At 41.6% G+C, this 14317-nt stretch overlaps 1 protein-coding gene across 2 annotated transcripts in view; it reads right to left on the minus strand.

The window, feature by feature from the left end:
• dpyda.1 (dihydropyrimidine dehydrogenase a, tandem duplicate 1) overlaps positions 1-11790 on the minus strand; it is a 358262-nt gene extending 346472 nt beyond the window's left edge. For both annotated transcript variants that reach the window (XM_062991432.1, XM_062991433.1), the window contains exons 1-2: positions 11601-11790; positions 11409-11504 (exon numbers count right to left, since the gene is read on the minus strand). In XM_062991432.1, coding sequence (XP_062847502.1) covers positions 11409-11447 — 39 coding nt within the window. In that variant the 5' untranslated portion in view covers positions 11448-11504; positions 11601-11790. The remainder of the gene's footprint in view (positions 1-11408; positions 11505-11600) is intronic.
• Between the last annotated feature and the right edge of the window lie 2527 nt (positions 11791-14317).

Consider the following 14317-nt stretch of genomic DNA (forward strand, 5'->3'; position numbering starts at 1 on the left):
CATCCCTCCATCCATCCATCGATCCATCGATCCATCGATCCATCCCTCCATCCATCCATCCATCCCTCCATCGATCCATCCATCCATCCATCCATCCCTCCATCCATCCATCCATCCCTCCATCGATCCATCCATCCATCCATCCATCAATCCATCCCTCCATCCATCCATCCATCCATCCATCCATCGATCCATCCATCCATCCATCCCTCCATCGATCCATCCATCCATCCATCCATCCCTCCATCCATCCATCCATCCCTCCATCGATCCATCCATCCATCCATCAATCCATCCCTCCATCCATCCATCCATCCCTCCATCCATCCCTCTATCCAGCCATCAATCCATCCCTCATTCATCCATTCATTTATTCATACATCCTATTATCCATTCATCCATCCATCCATAAATTCATCCATCCCTCCATCCATCCTTCCTTTCCAGCCATCAATCCATCCTTCCATCCATAAATTCATTAATCCAGTCATCCATCCCTCCTTCCATCAATCCATCCATCCCTCCATCCATCCATCCCTCCATCCATCCATCCCTCCATCCATCCATCCATCAATCCATCCATACATCCCTCTATCCAGGCATCAATCCATCCCTCCATCCATAAAACCATTCATCCATCCATCCATACCTCTATCCAGGCATCAATCCATCCCTCCATCCATAAATTCAGCAATTCATAAATTCATCCATTCATTTATTCATACATCCTATTATCCATCATCCATCCATCCGTTCATCAATCTATTCAACTGACCTTAGGAGCTCTTTTACGGCAACAACAGGTTCTCAGCTACCAACAGACTAGAACAATGCTGAGGAAGTAAATACACTGTATGCCCGAACGTACTTTGACACACGTCCATTGGACATTCCATTTTAAAAACAAATGATATCAAAATTTGAGTGACCTCTCCTCTATGTGATCCACTCCTCTAAGACGGCTTCTCACAAGACTTTTAAGTATGGGATACAGAGCAGTCAGACATAAAGCAGTCTGAGGCTGAAATGCGCCCCCGAACTGAAGATTACGGCCGTGTTTCTTAATCCTGGTCATAAACCACGCCCGTCCTGCACATTTCAGTGTTTTCTCTACTCCCGGCGAAGGTGATTCAACTTATCAGCTAAATACGAAGCCTGAACCACGTTGAACAGGGCAGGGGTACAGGAGTGCAGAATTGAGAAACACTGGACTATAGGACTACAGGACTACAGACGCGGTGTCAAAGTGTACGTGTATTATCCCTTATATAACTCCACAGTGTACGAGGTCAGAAATAGATTGGCTTCAAAAATAAAGCAGGAATTTTTACATTCTCTCATTTTAAAAGCGTGTGTAGGAGAAAGCCAATGCCATTAAAACGCACAAATGAAGTGACCTTGTTTTCCTACAGAATAAAGTGCACTTTCTGTACAGGGTTAGCAGAGATTCACTTAAAAAGAGGAATCAAAATAGTTCAGCCTTGAGAACACGGCGGCATCGACGAGCTCCTGGACGTCACCGGCGGGCAGGAGTGAGTTTCATCGACGTGGCCTCAAACCCTGTGCACTCGGGATGAAACGCTCTGACCTGTGATCCCGGTTACAGTTTAGTTAGATTAGAACTTTCTCGAGAAGCAAAACCGCTTCTAATAATGACTTACAGAAAATAAACCCATTCCGTGATGCACTGCATGGCAAAAGTATTGGGACGCCACTTTAAATTACGTGCTGAATTAATGCATTTCAGCCACAGTTATTAACAAGTGCTTCCATCCTGTGCTTCCAACTGTGCAGCAACAGCTTAGGGAAGGTCCTGTCCTGTTCCAGCATGACAAATCAAGCTCTGTAAGACTCGGTTTTAAAAGCTCCAGTGTCCAGCACAGAGCCCTGACCTCCCCACTAAACAGCTTAGGAATGAACTGGAACATTAACATCAGTGCCCAGCCATACAATTGCAGTCATCTTTTGACTAAACGGGCACAAATTCCCAGGGCCAGTGGTGACTCAGTGGTTAGCTACTTGATTAGTAATCATAAGGTTGTAGGTTCAAGTCCCTTCCATCGCCAAGCTGCCACTGTAGGCCCCTGAGCAAGGCCCTCAACTGCTCAAACTGTATTCAGTCAGAATTGTAGTTGCTTCGGCTAAATGCTGTAAATGTTTATAGGCAGCGGTAGTTTAGCAGTTAAGGTACTTCACTAGTAATCATAAGGTTGTAGGTTCAAGTCCCTTCCATTGCCAGGTTGCCACCTTTGGGCCCCTGAGCAAGGCCCTTAACCCTCAACTGCTCAAACTGTATTCAGTCAGAATTGTAAGTCACTTTGGATAAAAGCTTCTGCTAAATGTTTACAGGCAGTGATAGCTCAGCGGTTAAGGTACGTGACTAGTAATCATAAGGTTGTAGGTTCAAGTCCCTTCCATCGCCAAGTTGCCACTGTAGGCCCCTGAGCAAGGCCCTTAATTCTCAACTGCTCAAACTGTATTCAGTCATAATTGTAAGTTGTTTTGGCTTAATGCTGTAAACATTTATAGGCAGTGGTAGCTCAGGGGTTAAGGTAGTTTACTAGTAATCATAAGGTTGTAGGTTCAAGCCCTACTATCGCCAAGTTGCCACTGTTGGGCCCCTGAGCAAGGCCCTTAACCCTCAATTGCTCAAACTGTATTCAGTCATAACTGTAAGTTGCTTTGGCTAAATGTTTATAGGCAGCGGTTGCTCAGAGGATAAAATACTTTACTAGTAATCATAAGGTTGTAGGTTCAAGCCCTACTATCGCCTAGCTGCCACTGTTGGGCCCCTGAGCAAGGCCCTTAACCCTCAACTGCTCAAACTATATTCAGTCAGAATTGTAAGTCGCTTTGGATAAAAGCTTCTGCTAAATGTTTATAGGCAGTGGTAGCTCAGCGGTTAAGGTACTTGACTAGTAATCATAAGGTTGTAGGTTCAAGCACTACTATCACCAAGCTGCCACTGTTGGGCCCCTGAGCAAGGCCCTTAACCCTCAACTGCTCAAACTGTATTCAGTCATAACTGTAAGTTGCTTTGGCTAAATGTTTATAGGCAGCGGTTGCTCAGAGGATAAAATACTTTACTAGTAATCATAAGGTTGTAGGTTCAAGCCCTACTATCGCCAAGTTGCCACTGTAGGCCCCTGAGCAAGGCCCTTAACCCTCAATTGCTCAAACTGTATTCAGTCATAGTTGTAGGTCGCCTTCAAAGCTCAGAGTAGGCGTCCAAATACTTTTGGCCATATATTGTACTAATCAGCAGGGCAGTGAGTAGCTCTGTGGTCGAGGGACTGGATTAATGATCAGAAGGTTGCTGGTTTAAGCCCCTGAATTCAATTACTCGCATTGTTTTCAGTCAGTTGTGAGTCGCTTCTGATAAAAAAGCGTCCACTAAAGGCTCTAAACGTAAATATAATGTAAATATAATGTAAATATAATGACCTAAGTTAGTAGAGACCTGGATATACTGAGGGTTTATGAGTAAAACTGTACATTTTATAGAAATAAACCATAATGTGGTCATTATATCACGACTGGCATCAGAACGATGTACATGGTGGTGAAGGAGCTGACTGCTCTGAGCAGTGCCAGGTTGTGTTTTACAGTACGGGTGAAACTAAACGTGTTGGTTTAAAATGTTTCTGTACCACCTGCTTAATTACTGAGGAGGATGTGAGAGAAAACTCATTTCACTGAGATTTTAAAACATAAGCAGGACCCGACGGTGACATTTTATCTTTGGAATAGCTTTGTGTGTGTGTGTGTGTGTGTGTGTGTGTGTGTTCGTACTAAACAAGCTGTGCAGCATGAAGTTGTAAAACTAGAAGGGAATTAAAAAAGAAAGCATTAAAAATGTATACACCGATCAGCCATAACATTAAAACCACCTCCTTGTTTCTACACTCACTGTCCATTTTATCAGCTCCACTTACCATATAGAAGCACTTTGTAGTTCTACAATTACTGACTGTAGTCCATCTGTTTCTCTGCATGCTTTGTTACCCCCATTTCATGCTGTTCTTCAATGGTCAGGACCCCCACAGGACCACCACAGAGCAGGTATTATTTGGGTACTGGATCATTCTCAGCACTGCAGTGACACTGACATGGTGGTGGTGTGTTAGTGTGTGTTGTGCTGGTATGAGTGGATCAGACACAGCAGCGCTGCTGGAGTTGTTAAATACCGTGTCCACTCACTGTCCACTCTATTAGACACTCCTACCTAGTTGGTCCACCTTGTAGATGTAAAGTCAGAGACGATTGCTCATCTATTGCTGCTGTTTGAGTCGGTCATCTTCTAGACATTCATCAGTGGTCACAGGACTCTGCCCACTGGGCACTGTTGGCTGGATATTTTTGGTTGGTGGACTATTCTCATTCCAGCAGGGACAGTGAGGTGTTTAAAAACTCCATCAGCATTGCTGTGTCTGATCCACTCATACCAGCACAACACACACTAACACACCACCACCATGTCAGTGTCACTGCAGTGCTGAGAATGATCCTCCACCTAAATAATACCTGCTCTGTAGTGGTCCTGTGGGGGTCCTGACCATTGAAGAACAGGGTGAAAGGGGGCTAACAAAGCATGCAGAGAAACAGATGGACTACAGTCAGTAATTGTAGAACTACAAAGTGCTTCTATATGGTAAGTGGAGCTGATAAGATGGACAGTGAGTGTAGAAACAAGGAGGTGGTTTTAATGTTATGGCTGATCGGTGTATTTATTATGGTGTATTAGGTTTTTTGTACTGGTGTATGATTACGTTTGTGAGTCTCTTAATAGCTCATGTGACAAAGCAAAAAACTCCTCACTTTAACTAAAGTCATAAAATGATGAAGACTTAGAACTGTTTTATTTCTTAGTCCAGTTCATTCTGGGCTTTCATCTGCTTCACCGGCTGCTTCAGTATTTTTTTAAGGACACATTTTCAGCATTTAGCAGACGCTTTTATCCAAAGCGACAGTTTATTGTCGAAGCAATTGAGGGTTAAGGGCCTTGCGCAAGGGCCCAACAGTGGCAACCTGGCAGTAATGGTACTTGAACAAGCGACCTTTCCATTACTAGTTCAGTACCGTAATCACGAGGTTACAACTGCCCTGTGTATTTTCTCACCACAGAGAATCATTCTGGTCTGCATTTCAATGCTGATTTGACACAGTTTTTTATGCCGGATGACCTCTTCATTTTTAGACCCTGACAAGTGCCTCTCCCAATGGCAAGGCTTTTCGGCCCTCCATCTCTCCCAAAAAATAGCCAATCATGTCTGTGTAGAATATTACTTAATATAAGTAATTATATAATATAAATCTATAATGTAGGGCTGGGCGGTATGACCAAAAATGTTTATCACTGGTTTTTTTAAGATTTGGACGGTTTCACTGTATATCAAGATATGTTTCATTTATTTATTTATTTATTTATTTATTTGTATGACTGGGACGTTTTATATGTCTGTGGCTGATTTTACTGTCATAAGTACATAGAATATAAAAAGTTGTAATTTCAGCATATATATAATGAAGGTTTTGATACTATAAGCTTTGCTTGGCCTCACAAAATGACCCAATATATGTTGGTACACGTGAAATAGATGCAATGTATACAACATTTATTGTTTATTTAATATTTAAGTATTGTACGATTACCCTTAACTCTCCCTTTAACAAATAACACAATGTTTACAAACTCCACTGTACAACTTGACCGCTGGTCTGTTGTAGAAAAGTGGACGACTTTAAATATCTCCCCCGTTAGACAAACCTGGCGAACAATATTATGATTTGCTGCCTATTAAATCTACAGTACGATTACAATCCATACAGTACGAGGAATCAAAGTTGGTATACCGAATGTACCGTCAAACCGCCCAGCTCTAGTTATAACTAAGCACTAGATCTTGCAAAAATGAGGCATAAAAGACCAAGAAAAAGGCGAGAACAAAGCGAGTCTCCCAAAAAAATAAAGCTCATCAGTCATGTGAACAGAGAGATGTGTCGCCGGCTAGCGGACGATTACTGCACTACTGGTCTCGGTACACTTCTCGCAGGAATTTTAAACAGACAGACCGCACGTTCGGCTTTTCAGATGTTGCCCGTTAAATCCAAAATCCTTTAAATGGAGGTCTGTTAAATCGAGGTTCCTCTGTACTTCCGTGCCCATGACGGTTTTCTTTCTGCTACACAATTAAACTCTCAAACAGCCGAAAATATTCAAAAAGACTCAAAATAATTCTCTTCTTTAAATTATGATTAAGGTATAGGTAAATGTGTAAGTGTGTTTTCTGTAAGACAGCCACCCTGCCTAGGAAGCATACAAGAATCAATCATCTATTGCTAATATATTAATTGATCACAGTCCAAATCAAACGGTATTCCACTAATGGTAGGTTACGTCATCTTTTCTGTGGGTGTAAGTATAAATGAAAGCAGTCTAATTATTGATTCTGGACACATTTGGGGGGGAGCAATCTACGATGGAAGGGTTCCTGCCATTCTAACACATGCCTGCCATATCAACAACTAATGGAAACACTAAAGGGTGCTAACATTATGCAAATCTAAAGTGAGTTAAATATGTTTATATATAATTTATACATCAGTATATTGGGATGGAGAACATCTGGAGCAGATCTGAATATTGTGTATAATGTATATTGTGATAACATTTACATTCTGATCGTATAACAGCCTGGATAAGTTTAGTAAGTGTGTAATGTGTAGTACGGGGGCATGTCTAGGTTTTATTAAACACATTATTCACATAAAATTGTAACACATCTTCATATCTGTGTCAGAGTGAAGAATACTGACAAGTGAATCATTTTAATCTAACGTTTGCAACATCTAACAAGAATTTTCAACATTTTACCCACAAGCAAGTGCAAGTTATAGGATATTAAGGTAGATGCATAGGATTTGCAATGTAGGTTTATGGTAACATTTTAACTAATGCTCCGTATAATGTTTAACTTCAGCTATAGGGTCAGTGGGGCGGAGGTCAGGGCTCTGCAGGGGCCACTGGAGTTTCTTTACACCAAGATTTAAAGAGCTTGCTTTGTGCACAGGGGCATGGTCAAGCTTGATCAGGAAGGGACCTTCCCTAAACTGTTGCTGGACATTGGAAACATGCCATTTTCTTTATGTAATCCGCTTGTTAAGTGGTGACGTGTCGACCTTATGATACGTCACATCCGGGTCCAAGTTGGCCGAGTCCCTCGTATTTTCAATATGCCGCAGTGCTGTGTCCTGTACTGCTTCAAACTACCCAACTGTCTTTTTACCGCTTTCCTTGCGATTAGATAACATGAAGTAATATTTTTGTTCATAATTCAATGTAAAAAGATAAACTGTCATTGTATATTCATTACACGTGTTTCAAGCTTTTTTTTTAAATTTCATATAATAATGTGAGATTCTGGATTTTTACTATATAAGCTATAAGCTATACTGATTAAAAGTAAAACCAAAGAGTTAGAAATGTCAGTTTTCATGTAATGAATTAAAAATATGACCGCGACATGAAATGAATTAATGACATGAACTTTTCATGATATTCTGATTACCTGAAGTGCACTAGTGTACTGCACATCTTGTCTTATTTGTATCTTAATGTATGTTTCTAATATACAGTGTATCACAAAAGTGAGTACACCCCTCACATTTCTGCAGATATTTAAGTATATCTTTTCATGGGACAACACTGACAAAATGACACTTTGACACAATGAAAAGTAGTCTGTGTGCAGCTTATATAACAGTGTAAATTTATTCTTCCCTCAAAATAACTCAATATACAGCCATTAATGTCTAAACCACCGGCAACAAAAGTGAGTACACCCCTTAGTGAAAGTTCCTGAAGTGTCGATATTTTGTGTGGCCACCATTATTTCCCAGAACTGCCTTAACTCTCCTGGGCATGGAGTTTACCAGAGCTTCACAGGTTGCCACTGGAATGCTTTTCCACTCCTCCATGACGACATCACGGAGCTGGCGGATATTCGAGACTTTGCGCTCCTCCACCTTCCGCTTGAGGATGCCCCAAAGATGTTCTATTGGGTTTAGGTCTGGAGACATGCTTGGCCAGTCCATCACCTTTACCTTCAGCCTCTTCAATGAAGCAGTGGTCGTCTTAGAGGTGTGTTTGGGGTCATTATCATGCTGGAACACTGCCCTGCGACCCAGTTTCCGGAGGGAGGGGATCATGCTCTGCTTCAGTATTTCACAGTACATATTGGAGTTCATGTGTCCCTCAATGAAATGTAACTCCCCAACACCTGCTGCACTCATGCAGCCCCAGACCATGGCATTCCCACCACCATGCTTGACTGTAGGCATGACACACTTATCTTTGTACTCCTCACCTGATTGCCGCCACACATGCTTGAGACCATCTGAACCAAACAAATTAATCTTGGTCTCATTAGACCATAGGACATGGTTCCAGTAATCCATGTCCTTTGTTGACATGACTTCAGCAAACTGTTTGCGGGCTTTCTTGTGTAGAGACTTCGGAAAAGGCTTCCTTCTGGGGTGACAGCCATGCAGACCAATTTGATGTAGTGTGTGGCGTATGGTCTGAGCACTGACAGGCTGACCCTTCACCTTTTCAATCTCTGCAGCAATGCTGAGAGCACTCCTGCGCCTATCTTTCAAAGACAGCAGTTGGATGTGACGCTGAGCACGTGCACTCAGCTTCTTTGGACGACCAACACGAGGTCTGTTCTGAGTGGACCCTGCTCTTTTAAAACGCTGGATGATCTTGGCCACTGTGCTGCAGCTCAGTTTCAGGGTGTTGGCAATCTTCTTGTAGCCTTGGCCATCTTCATGTAGCGCAACAATTCGTCTTTTAAGATCCTCAGAGAGTTCTTTGCCATGAGGTGCCATGTTGGAACTTTCAGTGACCAGTATGAGAGAGTGTGAGAGCTGTACTACTAAATTGAACACACCTGCTCCCTATGCACACCTGAGACCTAGTAACACTAACAAATCACATGACATTTTGGAGGGAAAATGACAAGCAGTGCTCAATTTGGACATTTAGGGGTGTAGTCTCTTAGGGGTGTACTCACTTTTGTTGCCGGTGGTTTAGACATTAATGGCTGTATATTGAGTTATTTTGAGGGAAGAATAAATTTACACTGTTATATAAGCTGCACACAGACTACTTTTCATTGTGTCAAAGTGTCATTTTGTCAGTGTTGTCCCATGAAAAGATATACTTAAATATCTGCAGAAATGTGAGGGGTGTACTCACTTTTGTGATACACTGTATATATAATATATGTATATAATAAGACCTTTTCTCGTCCAGACCGCTATTGAGAAGGACTAGACATTTATGACTCGGGTAATGTTTGTAAATCCAATTTCCAACGACAGCAACACGAGTTCCTTAAGTTTCCCACAAACAGAATTTATTTTAACTTTCTTCTTACATTGACTCGTCCGTTAATCCAAGTTTCTTATAAAAACTCACTATGTTCGCAATTGGCGTATAACAAACAAAACTACGATCATAAATCTGTTGCTCCACGTCCTCTTTCTTTCCGTATATTTGATAAATATTGTCGGTATATAGAGTCAGTACAATTCTGCCCCCCCGCAGGCTCCACCGAAGAGGACTAATGAATAACAGCATACACTGATTACCAGGAAAAATCATCAATAGCTGAAATACCAAGTCACCTCAAATAAGTATTCTTTAACCAAACAGAAAATATTTATGACAATAAACATAGAACATTACAATTAGTGCAATATGGATCTTACAATATATATATAAAAAGGTTCACAGGTTTAGCCATAGTTGTTTGCGTTTGCGATTAGGTTCGTTTGGCCCCGGAAATGACGCGTGACGTCACACTTAACAAGCGAATTAACTAAAGTGCTTTATAACGTTTAACTTCAGCTATAGGGTCAGTAGGGCTGAGGTCAGGGCTCTGTAGGGGCCACTGGAATTTCTTTAAATCGAGTTTTTCTTCATGTCTTTATAAAGCACACTCATGGAACAGGAAAGGACCTTCCCTAAACTGTTGCTGGACATTGGAAGCATGTCATTTGCTTTATATAATTAACTAAAGAACCGTGTAACGTTTAACTTCAGCTATAGGGTCAGTGGGGCTGAGGTCAGGGCTCTGTAGGGGCCACTGGAGTTTCTTTAAACCCAGTTTTTCTTCATGTATTTATAGAGCACGGTCAGGGAACCGAAAAGGACCTTCCCTAAACTGTTGCTGGAAGTTGGAAGCATGTCATTTCCTTTATACACTGATCAGCCAGAACATTAAAACCACCTCCTTGTTTCTACACTCACTGTCCATTTTATCAGCTCCACTTACCATATAGAAGCACTTTGTAGTTCTACAATTACTGACTGTAGTCCATCGGTTTCTCTACATACCTTTTTAACCTGCTTTTACCCTGTTCTTGAATGGTCAGGACCCCCACAGAGCAGGTATTATTTAGGTGGTGGATCATTCTCAGCACTGCAGTGACACTGACATGGTGGTGGTGTGTTAGTGTGTGTTGTGCTGGTATGAGTGGATCAGACTTATTAGACACTCCTACCTACGTAGTTGGTCCACCTTGTAGATGTAAAGTCAGAGACGATCGCTCATCTATTGCTGCTGTTTGAGTTGGTCATCTTCTTGACCTTCATCAGTGGTCAGAGTACGCTGTTGGCTGGATATTATGAGGTGAGGTGTTTAAAAACTCCAGCTGCGCTGCTGTGTCTGATCCACTCATACCAGCACAACACACACTAACACACCACCACCATGTCAGTGTCACTGCAGTGCTGAGAATGATCCACCACCTAAATAATACCTGCTCTGTGGGGGTCCTGACCATTGAAGAACAGGATGAAAGGGGTTAACAAAGCATGCAGAGAAACAGATGGACTACAGTCAGTAATTGTAGAACTACAAGGTGCTTCTATATGGTAAGTGGAGCTGATAAAATGGACAGTGAGTGTAGAAACAAGGAGGTGGTTTATCACACCTTTAAGCAAGTTTTATGGCTGTAACGTATAATTTTTAAAATTAGAAAGGGTGTCCCAATACTTTTGTCCATATAGTTTATGTTGATAATATTAGGAGGAGAGGTCAGAAGAGAATGGTCGGACTGCTTCAAACTGACCAAAATGCTACAATAAGTCTTTAACACCATGGTAAATAAGAAAGCATATTATTATACACATGTTCAGATTGATGGGCTAAAACAGCATCTGCATGCATAAATGTATGCATTAATGAATGGGCATGCATAAAATTTGCAATGCAGCAACATTTAACAAACATTTCCATTTTTATGCATGTGTGGGTGCAAACAAAAAATTAATATATGATCTAAATAAAGCACTTTATAAGATTTAACTTGAGTTTTAGGGTAAAGAGGAGTGTTTGTACCTCGATGTCCGGCAGATCCCTGCTTAACATGCGAGCCATGTTCTGCTTTGTTTCGCCGAAACAAGTCACAGATACTGCAAATATCGCCTGTAAAGTCTTTAAAAAAGGCAAAAAATAAGGATAAAGGCAGACTGTGTGTATTCCAGTCAGCTGGCCGGTGGAAATAACCGAAGCAGCGGCGGCTGTAGGTACCGAAGATTCGCCTCACCGATCCGCCACAATCACTCCGACCACCGCCTCAGAACTGCACTTTCTGTCCTTCAGCGGTTCCGACAGGCTGAAAACGAGCCGACACTACCGCGAATTCACTCTTCAGTTCCCTTTAACGAACTACAACGCCAAAGAAAACGCGAAGAGGTTCAACAAACAGGAGAAAAGTGCCTCGATGTTGTGTGAGAGAGCGCTGAAAGTTCAGGGTTGTAAACTTCAGGGTTGTAAACTTTGCACTGTTGCTCCACAGGGAGGTGAAGCAGTACACAGAGCAAACACTGCACTCCATCTGTGTTGGGACCAGAGGTGGAAAGAGTACTCAAATATTGTACTCAAGTAAAAGTACTATTACTTTAATGAATTACTTAAGTACGAGTAAAATTACTAGTCTAAAAATCTACTCAAGTAAAAAGTAACTCATTTAAAATGTGCTCAGAGTAAACATTACAGGGTCTCTCCTGTGTAATGCAAACAGGACAAGTGGATATATCTCACAATAGTTGTTTTTCATTCAAATATAATAGAAAAAAACATGTTGATACAACATTTAAAACATTTAGGGATGTGTCATGTGTCATTTTAGTACAGACCATCCCATAAAACATTTTCAAACTGTATAACCACTGAAGTTGGCATTAATTGTGATAGAATCCAGCCTTCTTTTCATCACCAACAAATACCAAACAACAGTCATACTGCAAATCTTATAACTCAACACAAGTCAAGGTTACAGGTGTTGTGACTTTCACTAAATGACCCAAAGAAAACCTTCAAGATGTAAGACAAAACTGACAGGCAGATGTAGCCTAGTGGTTAAGGTGCTGATCCAGTAATCAGAAGGTTGCCGGTTCAAGCCCCACCACTGCCAGGTTGCTGCTGTTGGTCCCTTGAGCAAGGCCCTTAACCCTCAATTGCTTAGACAGTGTACTGTCTGGATAAAAGTGTCTGCTAAATGCCGAAAATGTCAAATGACATCAGACTGTGTTGACAAATAACAAAACATCAAAGTCCAAACATAATAAACTTTTAAAAATTCCCTTCCCTCCCTACTCTATACCTAGATTACAGCGCCTTTATTTTTGCACCAGTTAATTTTTTTCTATTGCAGAATTCACTGCAGCAGTTTCCCAGATGTGATTTTTTAGTGTTTGTTTTTTACTCAGTAACGGATGTTATTTAAAATGTAGCAAATTACAATTCTTAATACAAAACATACTTAAGTAAAATTACTGGTTGTAAAATCTACTTTGAAAAGTACAAGTACACAAAAAAAACTACTCAGTTACAGTAACGCGAGTAAATGTAATCCGTTACTTTCCACCTCTGGTTGGGACACATAGTTGGACTCGTTGCTTTTACTTTCTAGGACATTCATTCATAAAACTGTTTTACCAATTCACTAGGTGAAATGTAGAAAACACCCTGGACAGGGCGTCAGTCCATCACAGGGCAAACGTCTCCAATTTAGTATCTCACGTTATGCCAAGTTCACACTACACTACTTGGTCTCTTGTAATCGGGAGTCTTTCGTTGTGGTTTTTACACTACACATTTACATTTGCAACAGTGGCAACTTGACTGTAGTGGGGCTTTTTTAACAGTGGACCTTTACCGCTTAGCTACCATTTACATTTTCGGCATTTAGCAGACGCTTTCATCCAAAGCGACTTACAGTTGTGACAGTCTACAATCTAAGCAGTTGAGGATTAAGGGCCTTGCTCAAGGACCCAACAGTTGCAACCTGGCAGTGGTGGGGCTTGAACAAGCGACCCTTTGATTACTAATCCAGTACCTTAACCGCTAGGCTACGGCTTGCCTAATTCACTGGGTGAAAGGTAGGAAACACCCTGGACAGGTCACCCTTCCATCACAGAGCAAATCTCTCCAATTTAGTATCTCAAGTTATCCTGACTGCATGTCTTTGGAATGTGAGAACATGCAAACTCCAAAGAGAAAAGACCCAGATTGGTCAATCTGGGAATCAAACCCAGGACCTTCTCACTTTCTTAACCGCTTATCCAATCAGGGTTGGGGGTGGGGTGCTGGAGCCTATCCCAGCTTTTTAATGGGCACAAGGCACACAGTAACACCCTGGACGGGGCGCCAGTCCATCGTAGGGCAGACACACACACACTCCTATTCACCTACAGGGCAATTCAGTATCTCCAATTTACGTGACTGCATGTTTTTGGACTGTGGGAGGAAACCGGAGCTCCCGGAGGAGACCCATGTACACACGGGGAGAACATGCACACAGAAAGGACCCGGACCGCCCCACCTGGGAATCGAACCCAGGACCTTCTTGCTGTGAGGCGACAGTGCTACCCACACATACATATTTGTTTACTTTTATCCAGAGCGACTTACAATACTGTGACAGTATACAATCTTAGCAACTGAGGGTTAAGGATCTTGCTCAAGGGTCCAACGATGGCAATCTGGCAGTGGTGGGGGTTGAACCAGCAACCTAATGCTTACTAGTCCAGTACTAGTCCAAGTTTTCCATTAATGTGACAAAATCTATTGATTGGTTCAAATATATACTATACATCAAGGTCGTAATCACAATATATACTGAGGTGACATGTCACAAATATTAAGTTATGCTCAAAATTCACCCTCCTGAACAATATAGTGATGTAGAAATATATAAATAAACTTATTCCACCTACTAGCTTTGCGTAATGTTAGGATCCATC

The sequence above is a fragment of the Trichomycterus rosablanca genome, chromosome 3, assembly GCF_030014385.1.
Source record: "Trichomycterus rosablanca isolate fTriRos1 chromosome 3, fTriRos1.hap1, whole genome shotgun sequence".
Lineage (NCBI taxonomy): Eukaryota > Metazoa > Chordata > Actinopteri > Siluriformes > Trichomycteridae > Trichomycterus > Trichomycterus rosablanca.